Source organism: Crotalus tigris, unplaced genomic scaffold, assembly GCF_016545835.1.
Source record: "Crotalus tigris isolate CLP2741 ecotype Arizona unplaced genomic scaffold, ASM1654583v1 scf7180000018278.843604, whole genome shotgun sequence".
NCBI classification, from domain to species: domain Eukaryota; kingdom Metazoa; phylum Chordata; class Lepidosauria; order Squamata; family Viperidae; genus Crotalus; species Crotalus tigris.
In genome coordinates, this window is record NW_024096920.1 from 626,158 (window position 1) to 652,874 (window position 26,717).

The 26,717-nt window shown below is 44.2% G+C and overlaps 2 protein-coding genes across 4 annotated transcripts in view; both read right to left on the reverse strand.

Moving 5' to 3' along the window:
- Positions 1-6,421: 6,421 nt before the first annotated feature.
- RPS15 (ribosomal protein S15) lies at positions 6,422-13,573 on the reverse strand (the record flags this gene model as incomplete). The annotated part of the gene is made up of 4 exons (XM_039349452.1): positions 6,422-6,589; positions 8,272-8,506; positions 9,199-9,284; positions 13,328-13,573. Coding segments are annotated over 4 exons (681 nt in total), but the record flags the coding sequence as incomplete, so codon positions are not given.
- Positions 13,574-20,209: 6,636 nt separating this feature from the next.
- Positions 20,210-26,717, reverse strand: part of DAZAP1 (DAZ associated protein 1) — a 71,189-nt gene continuing 64,681 nt past the window's right edge. For 2 of the 3 annotated variants that reach the window (XM_039349497.1, XM_039349499.1), the window contains one exon: positions 20,210-21,354. In XM_039349497.1, the coding sequence (XP_039205431.1) occupies positions 21,182-21,354 (173 nt within the window). In that variant the 3' untranslated portion in view covers positions 20,210-21,181. Of the gene's footprint in view, positions 21,355-26,554; positions 26,645-26,717 lie in introns of all 3 variants that reach the window. The other variant, XM_039349498.1, reaches the window with a different exon arrangement.

A 26,717-nucleotide genomic window follows, 5' to 3' on the forward strand; every position in this document is an offset into this window, starting at 1 on the left:
ACACAACAGAAAAGAACGGAATGGAACAGAGTAGAGTAGAGTAGAATAGAACACAACAGAACAGAACGGAACGGAATGGAACAGAGTGGAGTGGAGTGGAGTGGAGTGGAATGGAATGGAATGGAATGGAATGGAATGGAATAGAATAGAATAGAATAGAATAGAATAGAATAGAATAGAATAGAATAGAATAGAAAATATGGAATGGAACCGAACGGAACGGAACAGAGTAGAGTAGAGTAGAGTGGAATAGAGTAGAGTGGAATAGAGTAGAGTGGAATAGAGTAGAGTGGAATAGAGTAGAGTGGAATAGAATAGAATAGAATAGAATAGAATAGAATAGAATAGAATAGAATAGAATAGAATAGAATAGAATATATGGAATGGAATGGAACGGAACAGAACAGAGTAGAGTAGAGTGGAATAGAATAGAATAGAATAGAATAGAATAGAATAGAATCTGGATGGGACCTTGGAGGTCTTCTAGTCCAGCCCCCTGCTCAAGCAGGAGAAGCTATACCATCTCAGACAGGTGAATGTTTAATCTCTTCTTTAAAATCTCCAGTGATGGAGCACCCACGATTTCTGGGGGCAAAGTCGTTCCACTGGTTGATTGTCCTCACTGTCAAGATAAGCATGTTCAGGGGTGACTAAGTCCGAAAGGCATCTAAACAACTAAAGGTAAGTCTGGCTGTGTATACAGGTAGTTCTCAATTTATGACCACAATTAGGACCAGAACTTCTGTTGCTGAGACAGAGGAGTCACACCCCATTTTATGTCCTTGATTCTATCCCTCTGTTAATGCAGCCTAGGACTGTGTTGGCTTTCTTTGGCAGCTGCAGTAATTCACTTAACAACTCTGGCAAGAAAAATAAAATGGGGCAAAAGTCATTTAGCAGATGTCTCACCTAGGAACAGAAATTTTGGGCTCAATTGTGGTCTTAAGTTGAGCAGTACCTATATACGTGCGCATGCATGCGTGCGCGCGCGCGTGTGCACACACACACATATGTACTTATGTGTGATATATAGCAACCCATCTCACATGAGTGAGTCAGAACAGCTTACAGGATTGAGACACACAAATCCATCAGACATATAAGTCTTAGACTCTTCTTACTTTTTGGCAATGTTGCCTTACTGGTGATGTGTGACTACTGTATTTTCAGAATCAATTCCCACATTGTGCTAAAGCAACAGAACTTTTTCTTTCATTATTTGGGCTGTGTTAACCAAATGCAGCACTGGGTTCATGGCTCAGCACTGGGGTGGCAAATGTTTTGGAAGGGTTTCCATTTCAAATTCAAAATTAAGCTGTTGCAATGTTACAGTCTTATAGGAGATTTAATAATAATAATAATAATAATAATAATAATAATAATAATAGTAATAGGCTCCTTGGGTGCAATCCCAAAACAACTGGAGCACCACTTGAACACCATTGGCATTGACAAATTCGCTATTAGTCAATTGCAAAAGGCGGCCTTATTAGGAACTGCTTCCATCCTGCGACGATACCTGTAATACCATCAAACATCCACATCTGCCTATCCCAGGTCCTGGGTAAGGACTCGATAGGTAGACAAAATGCCAAATCCAGTCAGAACATCTGGCTGACTGTGCGATGATCCATAATAATAATAATAAAGTTGGAAGGGACCTTGGAGGTCATCTAGTCCAACCCCCTGCTCAGGCAGGAAACCCTATACCATTTCAGACAAATGATTGTCCAGTCTCTTCTTAAAAACTTCCAGTGTTGGAGCATTTATAATGTAATGGCTTCCAACAAGTTTGAGCGAACACATCCCGGAAGATCTGATCTAATCTGATCTGATCTCCCTCCAGGAACTCTGAAAATAAAGCAGGAGGAAGTTCACAGACCACCCATCCTCAGCCTTGCATTGTGCGAACCCAGTCAATTGTGGCTTATTCGATGAACAATACCTTAGTGTGATGTCTGAATATAACTTTGTTCCTTGAGCCAAGCTTAACTCCTGTTAACTGCCTGGCTGAGGAATTCTGGGAGTTGAAGTCCACAAGTCATAAAAGGGCCAAGTTTGAAGGCCCCTATACTAGATGGATCTCCTTAGGGGTGGAGACCCATAACATATCATGGGTCGGGTAGATATCACCGGAAAAAGACGGTCCTTCAAATAATCTCGCCCCTGGCCATATAGGGTTTTAAAGGTGACAACCCAGCACCTGGAACTGGACTGGAAGCATGTGTGCAACCAATGCAGCTCCCTCACATGTGCAAATCTAGACTTGTGCAACATCATGCAGGCCACTGCATTTTGAACCAATTGAAGCTACTGGATATTTTTTGAAGGCAGCCCCATATGGCAGTGATGGCGAACCTTTTAGAGACCGAGTGGCCAAAAACTGGCCCCACCCCTGCTCCACCCCATGCCCTGCCCCCGCTCCCTCCCCCCATCCCCCATGCCACCTACCTGCAGGGCCACTCACCGCTTCCAGGGCCTGCCGCAGATCGCCCAGGCAGCTCAGCAGCACTATGGCAGCCACACCCTCTCCCCGCGCCCTGCAATGTCAACTGTGCACACTAGTGTGTGAGGGCAGAGTCTTGACTACGCTGCCTGGCTGCCATGTCCTTGGCTGCGCTGCTCCGCGTGGGCCACGCTCAGGGGCGACTCTCCCTCAGGGGGGCTGCTGGAGAGGAGAGGTCACAGGGGAAGCGAGGCTGGGGCAACGGCACGTGTGCCCACAGAGAGGGCTCCAAGTGCCGCCTCTGGCACCTGTGCCATAGGTTCGCCACCACTGCCATATGGAGTGTATTTGACTGGGGCGTGGGTGACTGTGAGCAGGGTGTAACTGATGCACAAGCCACAGTTGCGTAAAGTCTCTCCTGACCACGACTGCCACCTGCTTCTCAAGCAGCAGTCGCAAGTCCAGGAGAGCCCCCAGATTACGTCCTGGGCCCATCTGGGGACCAACCTCTGCGAATCTTAAAAGGAATGTGAGTAATCACAGTATGCAATATTTTATTGCAGCCAAAAGCCATGGAGAAAGAAGCAATCGCCACTCTGCTTAGTGGCACTGGCGATCAAGCACCAGGGCTGTGCCGAGCCAGCCTGGCCAGTCTCACTGTTTTCCGTCTGGGATTCCTGATCTTAGGAGCCGCGACGGTTTGGCGGGACGAGTCGGCTGACCTGCTGTGCAATTCCACCCGGCCGAGCTGCCTCCTGGCTTGTTGGGATGAAGCCTTTCCCATCTCCCCTCTCAACCTCTTCCTGTTGCAGACAGCCAGCCTCCTCACCCACGGCTTAGCCTGCGTGTTCCTGTTTCCCTCCCGGGACGTCCAGGGCAAGGGCCTCGGTGGGCAGAGTCAGCCCTGGAGCCATGGTCTAAAGCTCAGGTTGCATTTGGTCAACCTCTTGGCCAAGACCCTTCTGGAGGGCCTCTTCGTGATGACCTTCCACAGCCTCTACAGTCACTATCCAGAGACGTTCGATTTCCCCCCTTCTGTGTCTTGTCCTGAAGCCACATGGTGTACCATCCAGGGGGCCAGCCGAAAGGAGGCATTCGGCCTCTTGATAGCGGGGACCTCCTGGGCTTGCATCTCAGTGGCTGTCATTGCTGCGTGTCTTGCAATCCGGGAAATGCTTCAAAACACTTTCTCGTCCTGCAAAATGTCACTAATGGGAAAGCCTCTTCTTCGTTCAATGTGCTCGCCACCCTCCAAATGGGACCTTACCTGGAAGAGATCTTACAACAGGGTTCCAGTTTAAAGGGGATCTCAATATTTGGAAATCTTCATCTTCACCTCTGTGTCTGGTCTGGAGGTCATCTACAAGTAGTCCTTGACTTACAACTAGGACTGGGACCAGGATTTGTTTTTTTGTTTTTTTAGCAATGCAGTTAAGCGAGTCGTGCTCAGTGGTAGGATTCAGCCGGTTTGCACCAGTTTGGCAGAACCGGTAGCTAATTTTTTGTTGCCCAGGCCCAGAACGGACTTCCGGAAGCAGCATCCACACGGAGAACCGGTTGTTCACGTATTTGAATCCCACCATTGATCCTGCCCCATTTTGCAACTTTTTTGCCACGGTTGTTAAGTGAATCCAGCTTCCCGTTGATTTTGCTTGTCGGAAGAGCTCAAATGACCACGTGATCCCGGGATGCTGCATGCTAAATACACGCAGGCGGTCAAAGAGTCCGAAATCTGATGGTGACCATGGGAGATTCTGCAGTGGGCAGAAGTACAGTTCTTAAGTGCCTTTTGTCAGAGCCACTGTAACCTGGAACGGTTGGTAAAAAGAATGTTAAGTTGAGGACTATCTGCACAAGATGCCTTGCAAGGGAAGGTGGAGAATGTGTTGAAAGACCAGGACTTTGTGGTGCTCCGTTCCCATCAAAGTGCCTGTGGGAACGGAGCACTTATCCATGCAGGATTTTAAATGCCCTGTCCAGGTGACTTTTGCTAAATCTATAGAATTGTGGAATTCTAACAGTGTCAATCACAGCCTTTTTGCAATTGATGTTTCTTACTGTTAATATAGCAGTGTTTGTTTTCAAATTTTTACTCAATAATAATAAAGTTGGAAGGGACCTTGGAGGCCATCTAGTCCAACTCCCTGCTCAGGCAGGAAACCTTACACCGTTTCAAACAAATGGTTGTCCAGTCTCTTCTTAAAAACTTCCAGTGTTGGAGAATTCACCGCTTCTGGAGGCAGGTTGTTCCACTGGTTAATTGTTCTGTCAGGTTTCTCCTTAGTTCTAGGCTGCTTCTCTCCTTGATTTTAGTTTCCCTCCATTGCTTCTTGTCCTGCCTTCAGGCACTTTGGAAAATAGCTTGACTCCCTCTTCTTTGGGGCAACCCGATATATTGGAATACTGCTATCCTGTCCCCCCTCATCCTTCTCTTCATTAAACTAGACATACCCAATTCCAGCAGCCTTTCCTTATATGCTTTAGTCTCCAGTCCCCTGATCATCTTTGTTGCTCTTCTCTGCACTTTCTAGAGTCTCAACAACTTTTTTACATTGTGACCAAAACTGGATGCAGTATTCCAAGTGTGGCCTTACCAAGCCATTGTGAAGTGGTATTAATACTTCACCTGATCTTGACTCTATCCTTGTTAATGCAGCCTAGCACTGTGTTGGCTTTTGGGGCAGCTGCAGCACATGTAATAAAACTTATCAGCACACGTAATAAAACTTATCAAAGGCTTTGCCTTAAAATGGACAGCTGGGTTCATGCAGAGAAAATCACATCCTGGCTTAGCCTCTATGAAGATTCTCAAGTCATCCAAGTCACGATTGTCCCAAAGATCCTTTGTCAAAAGACAGACTTTTTCCTTGAAGCTGCTTTGCTTCTAACCCACAAAGCTTCATTTCTGCCCCAACTCTGCCAGAAATTTGCATTACAGGTAATCTTTGAATTGCAACCATTTGCTTAGTGACCATTCAAAATTACAAGGGCGCTGAAAAAATGGTCTCATAAATAGGTCCTCACATTTAAACTATTTCAGCATCCCTTCACATGATCAAAGTTCAGGCATCTATTTCGGTAGTTGCAGCATCCCCAGGATCACACAATCACCGTTTGTGACCTTCCCAGCCAGCTTTCAATAAGAAAAGTCAACGGGACAAACCGGATTTTAATGACTGCATGATCCACTTAACAATTGCAGTGATTTGCTTAACAATGACAAAGAAGTCATACAATGGGGTGCAACTCACATGAACACCCTATTAAGTCTAACAGTCTTACTCAGGAAAAGAAAATTTTTGGGCCACTTTTCAAGAACTCCCTGTGAATCTGTTGTTAATCCAACCAGATCCAGATGAGGGATTCGGCGTTCAGTTCATGCAAATTTTATGGTGGGTTGCAAGGTTCCAGTCATGTGACCATAATTTATGCCAGGAGTCTTCAAACCTGGCCCTTTGATGACTTGTGGACTTCAACTCCCAGAATTCCTCAGCCAGGCACACGTGCCTGGCTGAGGAATTCTGGGAGTTGAAGTCCACAAGTCATCAAAGGGCCAGGTTTGAAGACTCCTGGCTTAATGTTACAAAAAAATTGTAAAATCGGGGCATTGTCATGTGGGCGCTTCAGCCTACAACTGTTGTGACTTATGACGGAAATGCCAAGGTCTAATCACAGTCATAAATCAAGGACTATCTATAGGTCTGAACTTTGGTAGCATAAGCCCACAAGCTCAAATATATGTGTGGCCGAACAGCACTCCTTCTCATGAAACTGTTGCTGAGTAGACAAAATTTGCAGCCTCCTGTTTGCAGAAGGAAAATTAAGTCTTATTTGACTACAATTCCTTCCCCCATGGAGGAAAAAAAGTCATGTTATAGTACGGTTCTCGTCCTCTTACCTACTGCGTTGATGAACTGTAAATCCTACAAACTCAAAAAGCATGTGAGTTCCTATCCAAAGATGAGACCAGCCAGCTGTTTGGGAAATGTTTTTATTTACACATAAAAATACCCTTCCCCAAAAACGCTCTTATTTTAGAGGAATGAACCGAGATGAGTGGGTGGCCCCGATGCCAGGTCGGCCATGTTTCACAGGCTTGTATGTGATGGAAAATTCTCCCAAATAGTGGCCGATCATTTCAGGCTGAAAGAGAAGAGAGAAAAAAAAGCACATTAAGTTTCCAAGAAACATATAATGAAAAGGCGATTCTTTCAAGAAGGTGGAGAAAAGTAGTTTTATAAATTAGGCAGCAAATTTGCATAAGGGATACAAAAGGAATGCCAAAGCACTTTTTTTCTGTTAATGCATAAAAACTCACTAGCTTCAGAATAAAGTACAGGTAATCCTCGACTTACAATCATTTATTTAGTGTCCAAAGTTATAACGGCAATGAAAAAAGTGACTTATGACCAGTTTTCATAACTGTTGCAGCATCCCCATGGTCACCTGATCAAAATCCAGATGCTTGGCAAATGGTTCATATTAATAATAATAATAAAGTTGGAAGGGACCTTGGAGGTCATCAAGTCGAAACCCCTGCTCAGGCAAGAAACCCTATACCATTTCAGACAAATGGCTGTCCAGTCTCTTCTTAAAAATCTCCAGTAATGGAGCACCCACAATGTCTGGAGGCAGGTTGTTCCACTGGTTAATTGTTCTAACTATCTAATATTAATGACGGTTGCACTGTCCCGTGATCAATTTTTGAGACTTTTTGACAAGCAAAGTCAATGGGGAAGCCAGATTCACTTAATAATTGTTAAGTGGCAAAATCTGTTACTTAACAACTGTTGTTATTAATTTACTTAACAACTGTGGCAAGAAAAGTGGCCAAATGGGGCAAAACCCAACAACTGTCTCACTTAGCAATAGAAATTTTGAGATGAATTGTAAATTGAGGATTATCTTTATATAAAAGGAGAAACTCCCTCACAATATTCACAAGATTTATTGTCAAAGGTGGTTTTGCAACACAGGTGATGAATTTGGAGGGTAATTATGGCACTCAAATGTGACAAACTATGAATTTCTTATTTGCTGTTATGATCCAGTGGGTACATTTCAACAGTTGTAATAATGACAGCAAGCTTGTTAAATCTTGCTGATGTACGTCTTATTCTTGTTTATATAGAGTGTGGAGATTGTAAGACACTCAGTTGACAACTGAAGCAATCTCTGTTGAATAAAATAAATTGACTAAATCAGGCATTGTCTTTCCAGGATTTGGTGCAGCTGCCAGATAATTTCAAACAGAATTTTGTCTTAAGGTAACTTCTCCTTTTTCTTGTCAAGGTCTAAACTGGGATGTCCAAATCTGGCAACTTTTAAGAGCTGTGGACTTCAGAATTCCCCAACCAGCCATCCTGGCTGGGGATTTCTGGGAGCTGAAGTCTGCAGAACTTAAAAGTTGCCAGGTTGGCCACCCTGGTCTAATCCCAGCCACAACTGATGTCCCACTTCCGATAGGGGTTAAGGAATTGTGTTCTTTAATCAACCGTTTCTCTTATGAGCCGAGGTGGCGCAGCAGTTAAGAGTGCAGTACTGCAGGCCACTTTAGCTGACTGTGTTCAGCAGGTCAGCAGTTCAAATCTCACCAGCTCAAGGTTGACTCAGCCTTCCATCCTTCCGGGGTAGGTAAAATGAGGACCCAGATTGTTGGGGGCAATGTAAATATATATATACATTGCTTACTGGTGTACACCGCTTAGAGAGTGCTTGCACTTAAAGCGGTATATAAGTCTCATAAATAAATAAATCTGCAGAAACATGGTCATTTGGGGCATCTAAAATGGATCTCTCCCTCCCCTCCCAGCCCGATTGCTCACCTTTATCTCCACCTGGTTGAAGGTCTTCCCGTTGTACACGCCCACCATGCTACCCACCATCTCCGGAAGAATGATCATGTCGCGCAAGTGGGTCTTCACCACTTCTGGCTTTTCCATGGGAGGCGCATCCTTCTTGGCCTTGCGGAGACGTTTGAGCAGCGAGTGCTGCTTGCGGCGCAGACCACGATTCAGTCTCCGGCGCTGACGGGCGCTATATAACTGCATCAGCTGCTCACTGGAAAGGAGGAGAGAGGCCTGATCAGGTCAAAAGTGATGCCTGCAATCCAACGCGAATGAGTCAAGGGTCCCCTGTGGGATGGTGAAAAGGATTTCCAATTGGAAATTGGGTGGATCTTGGAAGGAGATCCAAATCCTAGAAGGGGAGGGATCTGCAGGAACAGAGCAAGCACAGCTGGGGGTCGTGTTAAGTATATCATCAGCTTAAGAGTCCTTACATTGCCACAAGCAATTCAAATCCCCCCTTGAATTCGCTTGACCCTTATATAGTGCCAATGCAGATTTGAACTTTAGCTGACCAGATTCTTGTGTATAGGTTTACATAGCAATACACAACTTAACATATGGTCCAGATCCTTTGCGCCTGACAGGATCAGTGTCAACGCTTCCCAGTCTTACATGGAGAGCAACCACTCATCCTAAATTGTCCGTGAGACTTAAAAAAGTAATGCCATCAATAATGCAATGAGCAACATTCTCTCCAATCAAGCCACTACAATCGACTTCCAATTCAAGATTTTCAGAGACTTCTTATCCAGATTGTGCTCCGCAGTTCTACTTCTGGAACAGTCTACCTTTTAAAGCCCCAATCCCTTCACTAAACAGGTTCAGACTGAACCTTCATTACACTGGCTGCCAAATCTGAAGTAAAGAAACAGAGGTGGTTAAATGAGAGAAAAGAGATCTTACTAGGACATGTCGAGGAGCTGATCCAGGTCAACACCTCGATAGGTGAATTTCCTGAAGGTTCGCTTCTTTTTCTGTTCCACTTCCGCCTGTTGCAGAAAGAGAAACACACAGGATAATCGCGTCTTGAGATACGGCGAAGCAGTAAGGTAAGCTAGACCTCTATGCATACCTTTGTTTTTAACGCCAACCTATTATTTATCTGGTCAAAGATGAGGCTTATGATTTAATAAATTACTTAACTTCAGTCCAGTGCGATTTATTCAAACTAGAAATGTATTCAAAGTAAGAAATTATGGCTAATCACGCTTCGTGGGATTGGAGGCTAAAGCATATAAGGAACGGTTGCTGGAATTGGGTATGTCCAGTTTAATGAAGGACAAGGGGGGACAGGATAGCAGTCTTCCAATATCTCAGGGGCTGCCCCAAAGAAGAGGGAATCAAGCTATTCTCCAAGGCGCCTGAAGGGAAGACAAGAAGCAACGGATGGAAACTAACCAAGGAGAGAAGCAACCTAGAACTAAGGAGAAACTTCCTGACAGTTAAAACAATTAACGAGTGGAATAGCCTGCCTCCAGAAGCTATGAATGCTCCAACACTGGAAGTTTTTAAGAAGAGACTGGACAGCCATTGGTCTGAAATGATATAAGGCTTCCTGCTTGAGTAGGGGGTTGGGCTAGAACACAGGTCCCCAACCTTTTGGGCACCAGGGACCGGTTCCACGGAGAGAGGTTTTTGTGTGGACTGGAGGATGCATGGTTTTCTGTGTTGCCTGCATTCTGCAGATGGGGCTTTGCTTGTTTGGGCAGCCTGGCTGCTGGCATGCTATGGCCCAGTACTGATCCAGGACTGGGGACTGGGGACCCCTGGGTTAGAATACCATCAAGATCCCTTCGAACTGTTATTCTCTTATTCTGTGAGCCAATTAATTACCTGGCCATCAGCCTTCCCTACCTGCACCTCACTACCACATGTGTACAGTCGATTTACAACCATTTGTTCAACTATTTGTTATGACAGTGCTGAAAAAAGTGATTTATGACTGGCCCTCATACCTACATCTGCCACAGCATCCCTCTGGACCAGTGGTTTTCAACCTTTTTAATGCCGCGACCCCCAACCGGTCGTAAGTCAAGGACTACTCAACCGGTCGTAAGTCGAGGACTACTCAACTGGTGCAGCACGGTTTGCAGAATGGGACTTTTGGCGGGCTCAGCAGGGCAGAGACAGCCTGGACAATTCCTATTGGTCTTTGAAAGCCAATAGAATTAGACTCTATTCAAGAGAGTCTATTCTATTGGCTTTCAAAAGCCAATAGAATAAAAGGGAGTAGCACAGCTAAGGAAAAGGGGGGAAAAAATGGCAGACTGCGTTGTTTGGCGACCCCCATGAAATGGTCGTTCGACCCCAAATGGGGTCCCGACCCACAGGTTGAGAAACATGCTCTGGACACATGAACAAAATTTGGACACTTGGTAACTAGCATGTATTTACAATGATTGTAGGCAGCGTTCTGTGTTAACATGATCATCCAGTTCCTGGGGGCTTTTAACAAACAGTCAATGGAGGAAAGTGGCTTTGCTTATGGACTGCATGATCTACTTAACGACTGTGGCAATAAAAATCAGGCACGACTCATTTGATGTCCTATCACAGGGGTCTTCAAACTTGGCCCTTTTATGACTTGTGGACTTCAACTCCCAGAATTCCTCAGCCAGGCACGCTGGTTGAGGAATTCTGGGAGTTGAAGTTCACATGTCATAAAAGGGCCAAGTTTAAAGACCCCTGCACTACTAAGTGGACCCCAAATTAAAATACTATTCCTCACCAGAGGGAGCAGTCATAACATTGTGGCCTCTGGGGCTGATGGAAGAGTTCTTTTAACAGACTTCCTGCAAGCCAGGAAGGGAAGGCCATTCTGATCCCTAGAAGCAAACTATTTTGTATAAAACTACTTGTAAACCACCTAGAGTCACCCTGCACTTAAGGCAGCATACAATTTGACAAATAAAGAATACTGTTAAGAAATGAAGAATATTGTAATATTCTAGAAAGAGTGCAAAGAAGAACAAAATGACCATGGTCTGGAGGTTACAACATATGAAGAACGGTTGAAGGAACTGGGTATGTCTAGTCCAGTTGTGGCGAACCTATGGCACGGGTGCCAGAGGTGGCACTCAGAGCCCTCTCTGTGGGCACGCGTGCCATCGCCCCAGTCCTAGGCCTTCAGCCGGGTTTTATAAAACCTTTTCACTTTAGGCCTCCGCTCGCTGCCATATGCAAAAAAAAAAAAAAAAGGTTCAATCAAACAGTCAATTTCAACTTCTTGTGAGAAAAAAAAGATCTTGCAAAGTTGGAATTGATTGATTGAACTTTTTAGTCCCACCCAGTCTGCCGTTACCACCACAGCCACGCCCACTTAATGAGCCACACCCACCCGGCACCTGATGATGCATAAGTGGGTTATGGGTTGCAGTTTGGGCACTCGGTCTCTAAAAGGTTCGCCATCACAGGTCTAGTCTCATGAAGGGAAGGGCTAGGGATAACATGATAACAGTATTCCAATATTTGAAGGGCTGTCATAGAGAGAAGGTGGGTCAACCTATTTCTCCAAAGCACTTGAGGGCAGGACAAGAAGTAATGGGTGGAAGATTATCCAAGAGAGATCCAATTTACAACTAGGGAGAAATTTCCTGTCAGTGAGAACAATTAATCAATGGAACGGCCTGCCACCAGAAGTTGCAGGTGGTTTTTAAAAAGAGATTGGACAGCCAATTTTCATGGAATGGTATAGGGCAGAGGTCTTCAAACTTGGCCTTTTTATGACTTGTGGACTTCAACTCCCAGAATTCCTCAGCCAGGCATGCCTGGCTGAGGAATTCTGGGAGTTGAAGTCCACAAGTCATAAAAGGGCCAAGTTTGAAGACCCCTGGTATAGGGGTCTCCTACTTGAGCAGGGGCTTGGACTCGAAGACCTCCAAGGTCCCTTCCGGTATTCTGTAAGGGATGTTGAAGGTGCAATTGAGAAGATTCCTGAAATTGGTGGTCCTTGAGAAGGAGCATGAAATGGGCCCACTTAATGTTGTGTGTAGGTATACCCACACATGTAAGGAGATCCTACAGGCATTCAGGTCGAGCCATGAAACCTCCCACCTTTCTCCTTCTGCCCTCCAAAAGCACACAGGCCAGGCTCTCCCATCACCCCAATGGATCCACATTCTTGCTACACTCCCAAACCTTCAACATCCCTTACAGAATACCGGAAGGGACCTTGGAGGTCTTCGAGTCCAACCCCCTGCTCAAGTAGGAGACCCCTATACCAGGCGTCTTCAAACTTGGCCCTTTTATGACTTGTGGACTTCAACTCCCAAAAACAACAACCGTGAATGCAATCCCCCTCCCCACCCATCTCCCCTCTTCGCAAATGCTTGCGCGTTTCAGAACCCGTTTTATTATTTCCAATTGGGAAGGAAACCCACAAAATGCGTGGGAATACCTTCAAAATGCAGAGGGCTACAACGTGGGACGGATACCCCAGAAGGAAGAAATTTAGGAGGCCAGGCAGGCGCGCACACGCACACACAACACACACACACACACAAACCCTTGCTACATCTGCTCCCCTTCTCTATGGGCCGTCGGCAAGAGGCGAGTTCAAGTAATAAAAATGCTATTAAAATGCCCAAGGAATCAAATCCAAACTGCGTGCATTGTGAGCAATTTATTTATTTATGGCAACCTTCACCTTTCTTTCCGGCTTTGGGAAAACTCTGATAACGCTCAGAGGCACTGCTTTTTTTTTTTTTTTTCGTTTTCCAGATCCCCCTAGACAGGGAGCCAGGTTTTGGAAGGACACGCCGTTCTGAGGCTTTTATGACAGCCCCAACCCCAAACGGCGTTTCTCGCAGGATATGCTAGTCCTGGGCCCAATGTAATGCTCGCCAGCCATTCCTTCGGCTAATCTCTCTTCATTTTCTCCCCAATGTTCCCCTCCTTCCCGTCCCTTCTCCTCCCCTTCTCTCGTCCCTTTCTCACGACTTAAAGCGACCCAAAGGCCGCCCTTCCTCTCTCTGCAGTCCGGATGGATGCAGATTGCAAAGCCCGAGCGAAACCCTCTCAAAATTATACGCACCATCTTAGCCGCAGTCTTCTCCGAGAAAAGGCCGAACTCGCGCGCGACCGGCTCTTGATATCGCGAGAACCGCCAGCTCCGGCCGCACGAGAATGACGGTTTTTCCCAATTTCCCCCCCCCCCCTCGGTCCACCGAGCTTCGAAGAGATCACTTCCGCCCACAGTTAGGAAAGGCCGTGATGCGCATGCGGGACTTCGCCGAAGAAGTTTAGGTAGGGTTACTGTTTGGCGGTATTGAGTTTTTTTTTTTTAACCACTTCGATTCTTCCGTGAGAATAATAATAATAATAATAATAATAGTAAAGTTGGAAGGGACCTTGGAGGTCATCTAGTCCAACCCCCTGCTCGGGCAGGAAACCCTACACCATTTCGGACAAATGGCTGTCCAGTCTCTTCTTAAAAACTTCCAGTGTTGGAGCATTTACTGCTTCTGGAGGCAAGCTGTTCCACTGATTAATTGTTCTAACTGTCAGGAAGTTTCTCCTTTGTTCTAGGTTGCTTCTCTCCTTGATTAGTTTCCACCCATTGCTTCTTGTCATGCCTTCAGGCGCTTTGGAAAATAGCTTAATTCCCTCTTCTTTATGGCAGCCCCTGAGATATTGGAATACTGCTATCATGTCCCCCCTTGTCCTTCTCTTCGTTAAACTAGACATACCCAATTCTAGCAACCGTTCCTTATATGTTTTAGCCTCCAGTCCCCTAATCATCTTTGTTGCTCTTCTCTGTACTCTTTATTATCTTAATATTATCTTAATGGAAAAGTAATCATAACGAATGGGATGAGGATGTTTTTTTTTTAATTGACCATTTGTATAATTTCAAGCACCGGAATGCTAATTCTAGAAAAGATTCAGAACTTTACAAAAAAAAAAAAATCTCTTGGAATGAGATTTTTAAGGCGCTATTACCGGGATTTGTAAAAACAATTTGAAAGCTGGATTCAGCTGTGGTCTTTCTGAGCTCCAAATGACAGAAACCAATTAGACTCTAATTAGAGTTTTTGCATTCATGCAAGGGTGGCAGATTTATTTATATATTTATGTATTGCAGGGGTCTTCAAACTTGGCCCTTTTATGACTTGTGGACTTCAACTCCCAGAATTCCTCAGCCAGGCACGCTGGCTGAGGAATTCTGGGAGTTGAAGTCCACAAGTCATAAAAGGGCCAAGTTTGAAGACCCCTGATGTATTTATTGTATCTTTTTATACAGCTGCCTATCAGATAGAAGATTAAAACAATCGCCTAGTATAATGCCACCCCAGAATTCATCTCTACCCCGTGATCAAAACGCCTGGGGAAAATAGCCAGATCTTCAAAGCTTTGCAAAAGCTTCACAGGTTGGAGTTTATAGGAAGACCTTCTAGCTCAGTATTTTCTCAAACTTGGCAGCCTTTAAGATGTGTGGACTTCAACTCCCAGAATTCCCCAGCCAGCATGTTGAGAAAACATTGGATGGGAACACTATAGTTTAAATTACACCATTGCCTGGTCCACTACATTCTTCTTTCTGCCTACTTCAAAAGTATGGTTTAAATCAGGGGTCTTCAAACTTGGCCCTTTTATGACTTGTGGACTTCAACTCCCAGAATTCCACAGCCAGGCATGCTGGCTGAGGAATTCTGGGAGTTGAAGTCCACAAGTCAAAAAGGCCAAGTTTGAAGACCCCTGGTTTAACTAATGTAAGAGCTCACCTTTAATAAATATAATCTATTCCCTCCCCCTAACAAATGTGTGAGGTGGGATGAGCTGAGAAGAGTGACTGGCCCAAAGTCACCCAGCCCTCTTTTGTGTCTTGTCTTTTATGGTGCAAAATCACTTCTGTTATCTTCTAATAAGATTTATGTAGATGTATATGGCTGATTACAAGCTTAAAGCATAGAAGAATCAGAGAGGCATCCTCCTTCGATATCCTCCCTATATGTGCAGCCCATGCCGATAGTTATATAGACCTATTTATTTTTAATAGCTTCCTTGGTGCACCTCTTATGCCTTTGGCTCATAAATTATCACAATGGCTCCTTGCAAATTAAGGAAGCCTTAGATACCTGTTGCTGTCTGTAAATTTCCACTTGGATCAGATCAAAATAACTTGCTCTATATCAGTGATTCCGAACCTTTTAGAGACCGAGTGCCCAAACTGCAACCCAAAACCCACTTATGCATCCTTGGGTGCCGGGTGGGTGTGGCCCAATGGGTGGGCGTGGGTGCGGTGGTAAAGGCAGACTGGGTGGGACTAAAAAGTTCAATCAATTAATTCCAACTTTGCAAGATCTTTTTTTTTCCCGCAAGAAATTGAAATTGATTGATTGAACCTTTTTTTTTTTTTTTGCACATGGCGGTGGAGGCCTAAAGCAAAAAGGTTTTATAAAAGCCAGCTGAAGGCCTAGGACTGGGGTGACGGTGAGTGTGCCCACAGAGAGGGCTCTGAGTGCCACCTCTGGCACCCGTGCCATAGGTTCGCCACCACTGCTCTGTATCATTTGCAATAATCCCTGTGGGCATTTCATCCACTAGAAACTGATCTCTCTATCTATATGCCATGAACACGGAGTTAAAAAAAAAGGCAGAAAAAGAAATACAGATCATCTGTGCGTTTTCATGCAGGTTAGATTGGACTAATTATGGCAATCTTGCAAAACATTTATGGTACCTCCAGATTCAAAGACAGAGTAACGTTGAAAATTATTTTCTAGGCAGAGAATAGAAGGGCAACTAATGAGGTTTCTTCTTGTTTTCCTGTATAAGTCTTAAAGCATAGAATAATGGTCATACAGAGAACGAACATAGAATGATATTCCTGCTGATCCTTTTCCAAAAGAGAACAGGTAGCTCTAAACAAGGTTTCTGGGGCATAATCTCCCAAAGCAATCAAGATGGAGAAATCTTGGTTCCTGCTACTCTTACAGTCTTGGTATAGGTCAGGGGTAGGCTCTTTTATGACTCGTGGACTTCAGCTCCCAGAATTCCTGAGCCAGCATGGCTCAGCTTGGAAACCTCTCCCTTTCTCCTCAGCATGGCTGGCTCAGGAATTCTGGGAGTTGAAGTCCACAAGTCATAAAAGCCATAGGTTCAGTCATGAGCTTCTATCCCAGCGGTTCTCAACCTTTGTGTGACGGCGACCCCGTCACACGGATGCGCTGCGCATGCGCGCGCCCCCCATGCGCAGCGCGCATGCGCGCCACCGCCCCGAGGGGGGAAAATGGTGGATTGCGTTGTTTGGCGACCCCCGTAAAATGGTCGTTTGACCCCAAATGGGGTCGCGACCCATAGGTTGAGAACCGCTGTTCTATCCACATTTGGTCAAGTTCATTTCTAATTTCTCTCAACTAGTACTCCATCCGTTGCTGTATTTTCTGGAGCTCCTTGGTAAACCAAGGCTTGGTGAACAGAGAAGTCACTAATAAAGGAGAATATTTGTAGCTCAAGAGTTGAAATAAGTCCTTGATGCTCTCTGAGCTTGGTTCTCTTGCAGATGTTGCATTACCCAAACTAGGTAAAATTGTCAGTGCTAGTCCAAGTCTTATGTGGACTAGAAAGTGATCTAAATATGGCAATGGATGAACGACAGTGTCCTCCATCATCGGATCAAATGCCATTCACTCAGATTAAAAGTTGGTTTTGGTCTGCTCATCTAGTTGCTGCCACTTAAAGCAACTAGCCATCCTGTTGAATTGTAAACAAGATGTTTCTTTTTCACACCAAAGGTCTGTCTAACTCTAATCCCACATCCTAGAGCAGTGGTGATGAACCTATGACACGCATGCCAGAGCAGCACTCAGAGCCCTCTCTGTTGGCACGCGCGCCACCGCCACCAGCAACAGGTCCATCAGGCCGCCACCGCTGCCCGGAGCAGGAGCCCCGCCCAGCACAAAGGAGGCGAAGTGGCCGACTAGCAAGCTCGAGTAGAGATGGTAAAGCAGAGGTCACCAACCATTGTTGATTGGTGGACTGGAAGAAAAGGGAGGGGGAATCATTTTACATGCGTGCATGCGCACATGGGGCCACAAGCCCGCATGCACTGCAAATGGGGAGGGGCTAGTGCCTGCATGATACTAGCCCTGCCCCATTCTTATGTGGTGCAACACCTTGTATCTGTACCCTGCGGTGCCACGGTGGCCATTTTTGCACCTTGTAACACGGTGGTCCATTTTTGCGCCTCCAGTTTTTGCATGCCAGAGGCGGCACTCAGAGGCGCTTCCCTGCTCCCCCGAGAGTACCACAATGCTGATGCAGCCCTGGCACTTTGCGATAAATATGTGGGTTTTGGGTTGCGGTTTGGGCACTCGGTCTCTAAAAGGTTCGCCATCACTGTCCTAGAGGTTTTCAAATATAGATTGGACAACCGTTTGACTGGGATGATATAAGGTCTGCCTTGAGCAGGGGGTTGGACTAGAAGACCTCTGAGATCTTGTTATTCTGTGGACTTCTTTGAGCTGATGGTGTCATTCAAATTTGCCCAAGGCAGGATCTGAAGAGATGACTCACCCAGCATCTTACAACAGGGTCCATTTCAGAAGTACAGTAGAGCCTGAGCATTACCACTTTTGGGCTCTTAGCTTTTAATTCCATCGTTCCAATGTATTCTTCTGGGCTGCTTGTAAAGGTTGAGAATAAAGACCTTATGCTACAGCATTTCCACTTCCTGAAACGGAAGTTGCCCTTGATGGGTAAATCAACCAGATAATTGCAGTTTATTTTCCCTAGTATTTCAAAATCTGCATGAAACCAGTCCAACTGTTGATTTAGGATATGATCTTGGTGTATTGCTGACATTAGTGTTTCTCAATCTTGACAATTTTAAAGCATGTGGACTTCAACTCCCAGAATTCCACAGCCAGCATTGCTAGCTGTGGAATTCTGGGAGTTGAAGTCCACATGCCTTAAAATTGTCAAGGTTGAGAAACACTGATATAGCTCCACCCTATGTTGAGTTACTGATGCAATGGAAGTTCTGTCAATGCATTGGATTGGGAAGAAGTAGCTGAATTCACACTTTCGGCTCCGGCTGTGACTCTGAATGGGGTGGCACGCTGCCTGGAGAAATACGAGTAGTCCTCAACTTATGACCATAACCGAATCCAAAATTTCAGTTGCTAAGCAAGAGTTGTTAAGTATGAGTTTTGCCCAATTTTATGACTTTTCTTGCCAGTTATTAAATGAATCACTGCAGTTGTTAAAGTTGGTAACACAGTTGCTAAGTGAATCTGGCTTCACCATTGACTTTGAATGTCAGAAGGTAGCAAAAGGGGATCACATGACCCCAGGACAGTGCAGCCATCATAAATATGAATCAGTTGCCAACCATCTGAATTTTGATCACGTGACCATGGGGATGCTGCAATGATTGTGCACTTTTTTCAGTGCTTGTATCTTTGAACAGTCACTAAACTAAGTGTTTTAAGTCGAGGACTATCTGAACATTGTGACTTGGAAGTTCTACTTTCACAGGTGTGGTACGTGGGCAGGTGGACTCTTCCTGGAATGAGACACCTGGGCAAAAAGAGCTGACACTTTCAGTGCTCTTCTGGGGTAGAGCGACTATCCAGAAACTGCAAACGGAACAAAATGCAACTGCTTACATGCTGGAGGGTAAATAAATAACACTAGTTGTGTGAGGACTGCACTGACTGCCAATAGGTGATAACTATACAAGGGGGCCCTTTATAGCTTAACTTCCAGGCTTAGGGGAATAGCTAGAGACAATCCTTTTGGAGTAGCTGAGGTTCAGTTGATGCTCCCCTTCCTAGTGGTTAGTAGATGGTTAAGATAAGGCTGTTTCACAGATTTTTAAATCTGTAATAACATACTTTGGATTAGGGACATTAGATAAAGTTGGTGGCTTTGTCCCTTTGGAGTAATTGATATTTTGACAATGTAAATTTGCCAGTTCTTGGAATTGGACAATATACAAATAATAACCCATTAAGTTTGCACAGACAGACACCAGCGCATCTACCTGCAGGTCCTATTGATAAATTTGGAATTTTCTCCCCTACAGCAAATCATTTTAACATTGCAACACAAGCCAATTATGTCCTGCTTATTGACATGCTATGACTGCATGAAAAGGGGAATCCGAGCACTCTCTTTGTGTTTTATCAGAAACAAGATGGAGTCAGCAATGAGGGCCATTTCACACTTATGGGAGAAGTGGCTGTATTTTGAAAAAGTTAAGAATTGGTGGATTTAAAAGTTGTTATGTGGCCTCAAGCCTGAAGAACTTTTGGGATATCGGAAATACTCTTTTCTGATCCCAAGTTTCTCTGGTTGTGTTTTGTTCTTTTGTGTGCAGCACTAAGCAGGAATCATTTTGGGTAAGTAGCTGAGAGGCAGCATGTGAGCTTCAAAGAATCATACAGCACAATCTATCAAGTGGCAGAACAGAGGAAATATGAAAATGGCTCTTGGCCACCAATACCAGGTAGTCCTCGACTTACGACCACAATTGAGCCCAAAATTTCTGTTGCTAACTGAGACATTTAAGTGAGTCTTGCCCCATTTTACAAGCTTCCTTGCCACAGTTGTAAAAAGAATCACTGCAGCTGTTAAGTTAGTAAGACAGTTGTTAAATGAATCTTGACTTTGTTTGTCAAGAGGTCACAAAAAGGGGACCACATGACCTTGGGGCACAGCAACGGTCGTAAATATGAAACCAGTTGCCAAGCCACTGAATTTTGATCACATCATCATGGGTCATAACTGTGAAAAATGGTCGTAAGCCACATTTTTCAGTGCCGTTGTAACTTTGAACGGTCACTAAATGAACTATTGTAAGTTAAGGACTACCTGGGTCAACCCCAAAAGTAACTTGCGGCTTAGAAGGTCCTACGAGAAATTCAAGCATTTTTTTTTTTTAAAAAGAAAAAAGTGGAGACAAGTTTGCATTTCTAATCCAAATGTACTTTTCTTTATTCAAACCAGGGGTAATCGCTGGTTAGTGCAAAATGCACCCCCATTTTTTTTTTTTTTTTTTTGCCTGAGGGAAATCTACATCTTCGCAAGGCTTCCATTAACCCCCTTAAAGAAATTCATATCCCCAAAGAATTTTTTTTTTTTAAGAACATGAAGCCTCAATTGAAATGCTGTGCTTCAAGAAGTGACACGGTGCCCCCTTTTCAAACAACTCTTGTTCCTGGACTGTTATGTCAGATCCAAAACCAGTAACAAAATGACAAACGGACATACTTAAATCCCTTTCCTATTTCCGCCTCCCACTTTTTTTTTCTTTTTTCTTTTTAAAATAACTCCCAGTTTCTGGACCAACCACTTTAAACAAAAGGAGGTTCAAAACTCCACCCTCTAAGCAGTGCTAATGGAAACCCTGTTTTTTTTTTTCTCTTTTAAATTAAAAAATAAGCCTGCATACATAGTAGAAAATTTCTCTTTAAAAATCTCACAATCTGTAAATGTATATATTTTTCTTCTTCTTTGAACATAAAGTTTACAATATATGGTAAAACAAAAGGCTCAGGAAAAAAAAATAATAATAAATTTTCAACAAAAATAAAGAAACCTGAAGATTTTTTTTTTTAATTAAAGCTGAAGACATTTTTTAAAACCCTGTAGTTTGAACCAGTGACACTCTTTATTTGTGCTGATGGGTTAAAGAAAAGACTTTTTTTTTTCTTAAAAAAAAATGCAGTCCAAACACCACTGACAACTTTGCTTTCAAAAGCTGCCTCCTCTTCCTCCCCCAACACCCCTCCAAAAGATGTTACATTTGTGGTTTCCCCCCCTCCCCCCCCTCTGGTAAAGTAGGTGATTGTCACAAGTTCATAAGTCTGGCCTTCCTGGGTTTCAGCTGATACCAGATATCCTGCTCTGGACAGAACTCCCTGATTTCTAGGTGGGCACGCTAGCGTCGGTAGGGGTGAAAACCTTGAACGTTATGGTTCTGTCCACGGCCAAAACCACTGCCCCCCGCGGGCGGCCCACTGGAGGGTGGTACTGAAGGGCCTCCATAGGAGGGGGGCTGTTGGCTGGGGTCGGCAAAGCCTTGTCCAAAGCCACTCAAGTCTTGTCCATATCCTGGAAGGAAGGAAGGAAGAAAATAAAAGGAGAGGGTTGATGAAAACACAAGAGATGGAATCCTGCTAACAGACAGCAATTGACGCCTAGAGTAAACCAGAATAATACAACTCTAGGCCAGTGATGGCGAACCTTTTAGAGACCGAGGGCCCAAACTTCAACCCAAAACCCACTTATGTATTGCCGGGTCCCGGGTGGGCGTGGCTACAGTGGTCATGGCAGATGGGTGGGCGTGGCCAGCTCGATGTTGCTCCTGGGGAGGGACGCCTGTGGGAGCCGGGCGTGATTGGGGGAGATCCAGGGGTCTCTGGCGGGTGGGAGGCTGGTTCTGCAGGGTGAGGGTGCCATGTCAAAGGGCAAGGCGAGGCAGGGGCCGGAGCGGCTGCTGCCTGACACCATCGGCCCCCGCACATAAAGGCCAGCAAGCACAGGGGTGCTGGGATGCATCCGCCCACGTGGGACCTCGGCAAGTTAACGGGCAGTTGCCATCTCCGGGGCATGATGCGCGTGCCCACAGAGAGGGCTCCGAGTGCCACCTCTGGCACGCATGCCATAGGTTCGCCACCACTGCTCTAGGCCAAAGGAAGGCAACACCTGGTGAGCTCCAGATCACAGTTCCCACCAACTCTTCTAACTGCCAGTCGTACTAACAGGGTTGGGCGTTGCTGGCGTTGCAGAGCGACTTCCTCTTAAGTTTTGTTTTACAGGTGCTCCTCGACTTACGATCACAATTGAAGCCAACATTTCTGTTGCTAAGTGAGACAGTTGTCAAGTGAGTTTTGCCCCCATTTGACCACCTTTCTTGCCACAACTGCTAAGTGAATCGCTGCAGCTGTTTAGTTAGTAACACGGTTGTTAAGTGAATCTGGATTTGCTTGTCAGACGGTCGCAAAAGGGAATCGCGTGAGCCCCCAGGATATTGCAAACGTCACAAATACAAGCCAGTTGCCAAGTGTCTGAACTTTGACCATGTGACCATGGAGGTCCTGCAACAGTCATAAGTGTGAACAACGGCCATAAGCCACTCTTGTCAGTGCCGTTGTAACCTCAAACAGTCACTAAAATGATTGTAAGTCGAGGACTACCTATATGCAATTTATATGGCCTCTCATTTTTCTAGATAGATTCTGGGTGACTTAGCCGCATATAACATACGTGACATTTTTAAAAACCCAGCATATATTTAAAGATCACCAAAGGAAGACACCAATCTATAATAATTCAAAATGACTAGCTCATAGCCCCAATCCTTCCACTCCTATATCCAGGAACAAATGTGAGTTTTCAAGGCTTTCTAAAAAGTCGGAAGGGTTAGGGCCAATCTAATCTTGAGATGGGTATACTCTTCCTAACAATAGCACTGTGTTAATTAATTAATAGTACTTTGCAGTTTTGGATCTGTGAATAGATCGGTTCTTTAGTATGGAAGAGTAGGGAAAATGGGATGGAAAAGGAACACTTTCCCACCAATTTTGCGCTTTCCACAGCCATGTTACTTCTCGGTCACATCTGGGTAACTGCCTAGTCGTATTCCAAGGTTCTTTGTAAGTGGAAAAAAAAAACAGCAAATCACCCCAAGATGTTAGCGCGGGTGCAGCTGGATTTACTTTGCAAATAAGACTTCTAGACAAAACTGTTCTGACCTAACCTGCCAACAGAAATAGAAATTGGGCTGCTTGTTATTTGACTGTAGGCAGATCTTTTTCCTGAAAATCCCACCCAACTTTAAAAAAAAGAAAAATTATAAAAGAGAAGACATTGAGGAGCAAGCAGGGATGCAAATTCCAATAGAGGGAGTTGCATTATACAAGTACTCCTCGACTTACAACCACAGTTGAGCCAAAATGTATGTTGCTACGTGAGAAATTTGTTAAGTGAGCTTTGCTCCATTTTATGACCCTTTTTTGCCACATTTGTCAAGCGGATCCTTGCAGTTGTTAAATTAGTAACAAGGTTGTTAAGTGAATCGGGTTTCCCCACTGACTTTGCTTGTCAGAAGGTCACAAAAGGGGATCACACAACTTCGGGATAAAAGTGAGTCACGTTCTCCAGCATCCGAATGTAAATCACATGACCACGGGGAATGCTACAACGGTCATAAGTGTGAAAAATGGTCGTAAGTCACTTTTTTCAGTACTTTTGTAACTTCAAGCAACAAACTGTTGTAAGTCGAGGATTACCTGTACCAAATCTGAACATTGGTCCATCCAGCCCCCTCCAGCCTATCCCTGCTAGCCCCGGGATTTGGCTTTTGGAATTTCAGGAACGTCTTTCTCCTCATTTCCTTTCTGATGCTGCTCAACAGGAGGTGCCGGGGGCTGATCCTGCGACCTTCTGGATGTAGGTATCATACTAACTTTATGGTCCTACTCCAGCTATTAGCATCCTGCTTCCACAATTGCTCAGGTTGCACAGATTTTGCAAAGATTGTCAATTGAACAGATTTTTTTTTCCAGTGCCTTCCTTTCCACTTTAATCCATGAATAGGAATATCAATTTTCTTGTTTGATGTAAGGGGAGGAGTGTGTTTTTGTGCACCTTTCTAAAGTTAAAGCATACAGACGGTTTATGTGGAAGCTTGCACAACTGACACAACTGGAATAACCTTTTCAGATTTTGCTTTTTTTTCTTCTTTCTTTCAAATATTTCTACCCGAAGAGCACTCCTTGCAAACTGAAATTTGTAATTTGCCTCCATGACTAAGAAAGTTCAGAGAAAAGAGGCATTTCAATATCTTGAAATAAACAAGAGCGTCACTGTAGCTCCTTCTCTAAACTATCAAATCCTCTTTGATCATCAAAGAGGTAGAAATATTAGGCTATAGGAGCCAAGATATTTTCTTGTAGTTTTATATTTGCACAATGTTCCTTCTTGAATGCAACTAGCCTTCAAACCTACCGAATATCTCTCAAAAACTTTCATCTGATCATTTCTGAATGTATTCAGAGGTGCTGCACTACAGTGCTAGCCTTTTGCATCATTTTAACAAAATGAATAATAAAAAAAACACCTTTAGATCTCTCTCCATCACTCCAAGAACTGGGCATTTTCATTAATTGATTTTATATGCAGTTCACTTCTCCAGTTACACATTACACGTAGTCCTTGACTTACAACCTTAATGCAGCCTGCTTATCATGGTCATATGTCGTGACAGTCGTAAATTGGGTCACTCAGGTGACTGATTTGATTGTACTAAGCTTGTTTCTCAGGTGGGAGAAACCTGTTTAACCAAGGCTACCAAAAATAAAAATTGGGAGGGGGGAAGAGAAAGAAGAGGATCTAAAACAGGAGTCTTCAAACTTGGCCCTTTTATTTAAGACTTGTGGACTTCGACTCCCAGAAGTCCTCAGCCAGCGTGCTTGGCTGAGGAATTCTGAGAATTGAAGTCCACAAGTCATAAAAGGGCCAAGTTGGAAGACCCCTGATCTAAAATCTACCCTCTTGTTTAAGGCATTGGCAATTTACTAATGGTAAACTAATAGATTGTGGTATCCCTGATATTTAATGTAAGGTCGAAGACGTATCCATTTCTAGAAAAATCTCATTTTTTCAGTGCATGATTGCCAATGAAAAAGGTATCTAGAATTTTTTTCTGCTAGTTATTGTGAGACTTCCCCCTCCCCCCCACACTTGTGGGTGTCTTCAAATCAGTTTTTGGTTCCTGGTGACTGCCTGAACAAATTCCTGAAGGTTTTTTTTTCCTGGCAAGGTTTTGGGGAAGTGATTTTTTCCTTGCATCTTCCTGCTAGGGCTGAAAGGATCAACCAAAGTCAACCAGCTGTCCTTGTACCTAAGGTAGGATTTAGAACTCTCTTGATTTGTAACTTGATCGCTTTACTGCACCAAACAGGCCCTGTAATGTGAGTCTTGAGTAACTGACTTTGCCAGAGGGTAAGAAAAGATTAAAGTTTAATCTTTTAAAATGAAAGTTTAATTTGTCAGAGTCTTAAGAGTACCTGATTAGGTTTTTGCAAAACGATTTCTGATGATTACAGGTAGTCCTTGACTTACAACCACAATGGAGCCCAAAGCTTCTGTTGCTAAGTGAGATATTTGTTAAGTAAATTTTGCCCCATTTCACCTTTCTTGCCACAGTTGTGAAGTGAATCACTGCAGTTCTTAAATTAGTAACACAGTTGTTAAGTGAATCTGGCTTCCCCCATTGACTTTCCTTCTCAGGTCGCAAAAGGGGATCACGTGACCCGGGGGACACTGCAACTGTCATAAATGTCACTTGACAAGCATCCAAATGCAAATCACATGACCATGGGATGCTGCAATGGTCATAAATGTGCAAAATGGTCATAAGTCACTTTTTTCAGGGCTGTTGTAACTTCTAACTATCACTAAGTGAACTGTTGTAAGTCAAAAACTACCCGTATTACTTCTCCCTCTTCTGCTATTTTTTTTTCCATCTTCAGCATGTTTTTGGCTCAATCGGGTTTGCAAATTTCGTACTAAACCCATGAGCCTAATTTACTGAGACGCATAACTCTACATCAAATGCAGGTTCTCCACTGCACTTTTATCATTAATTTCTTGCACATTAAACTGGACTTGTTTATTCTAAGAAAAAAAAAATCTGGACTGTGCCCCAAAATGAAGATGAGATTATTACAGGTCATGTAAAAGCACATAATTATTTTAAATGAACTTTTTTTTCCCCCTTGCAACCAAACTTAAATGTAGGAAGAGTGAGTGTCTATCTACGGTTGTTCCTTCCACACACACACATCCAAATTGGTAAATCTGTGATCCCAACTCATTATCATCAATAACATTTTTCTAAAAATTGAGGTGTTCTCTTCCATCCACAAACCTCGATATTTCACCCACCCCCACAAGAGAAAATCCTCTTTAGCCAATTTTCAAAAGGGTACATAACAAGAGCGGGAGGTTGTTACCACACCTAAACCCCTAGAGCAGATGTGCACACAACACTGTGTGAAACACAGTAGATTTTTTGATATCAGGTTAAGTAATCCAAACTATTTATGGTAGCAAAACAAGCTTGGGTGAGATCAGTGACTCCTTGAAAGAATTCTTCAGGGGAAAGAATGCCTTACCCTCTCCATACATGGAAAGAGATTACACCCCTGCAATGAAAAAAAAAGGTTAATCTGTCCTCCCACCCACCCACCCCTTCCCCACAAGAGATTACAAGTAAGAGGATTTGGTGTAAATAGGCTCCACCTACCTACGGTAACTCACTTCTCAGCCTGACCATAAGTGTGAAAACAAAGTATTGGCCCGAAGCCTGAAGGTTCTTGAGAATAGGTACCCAGCCCTGGTAAAAAATGGAAACCAGGGTGACTAAACCCCCAAGAGAGCCCTGCACAAAAGCTACAATTCTCTTGGAA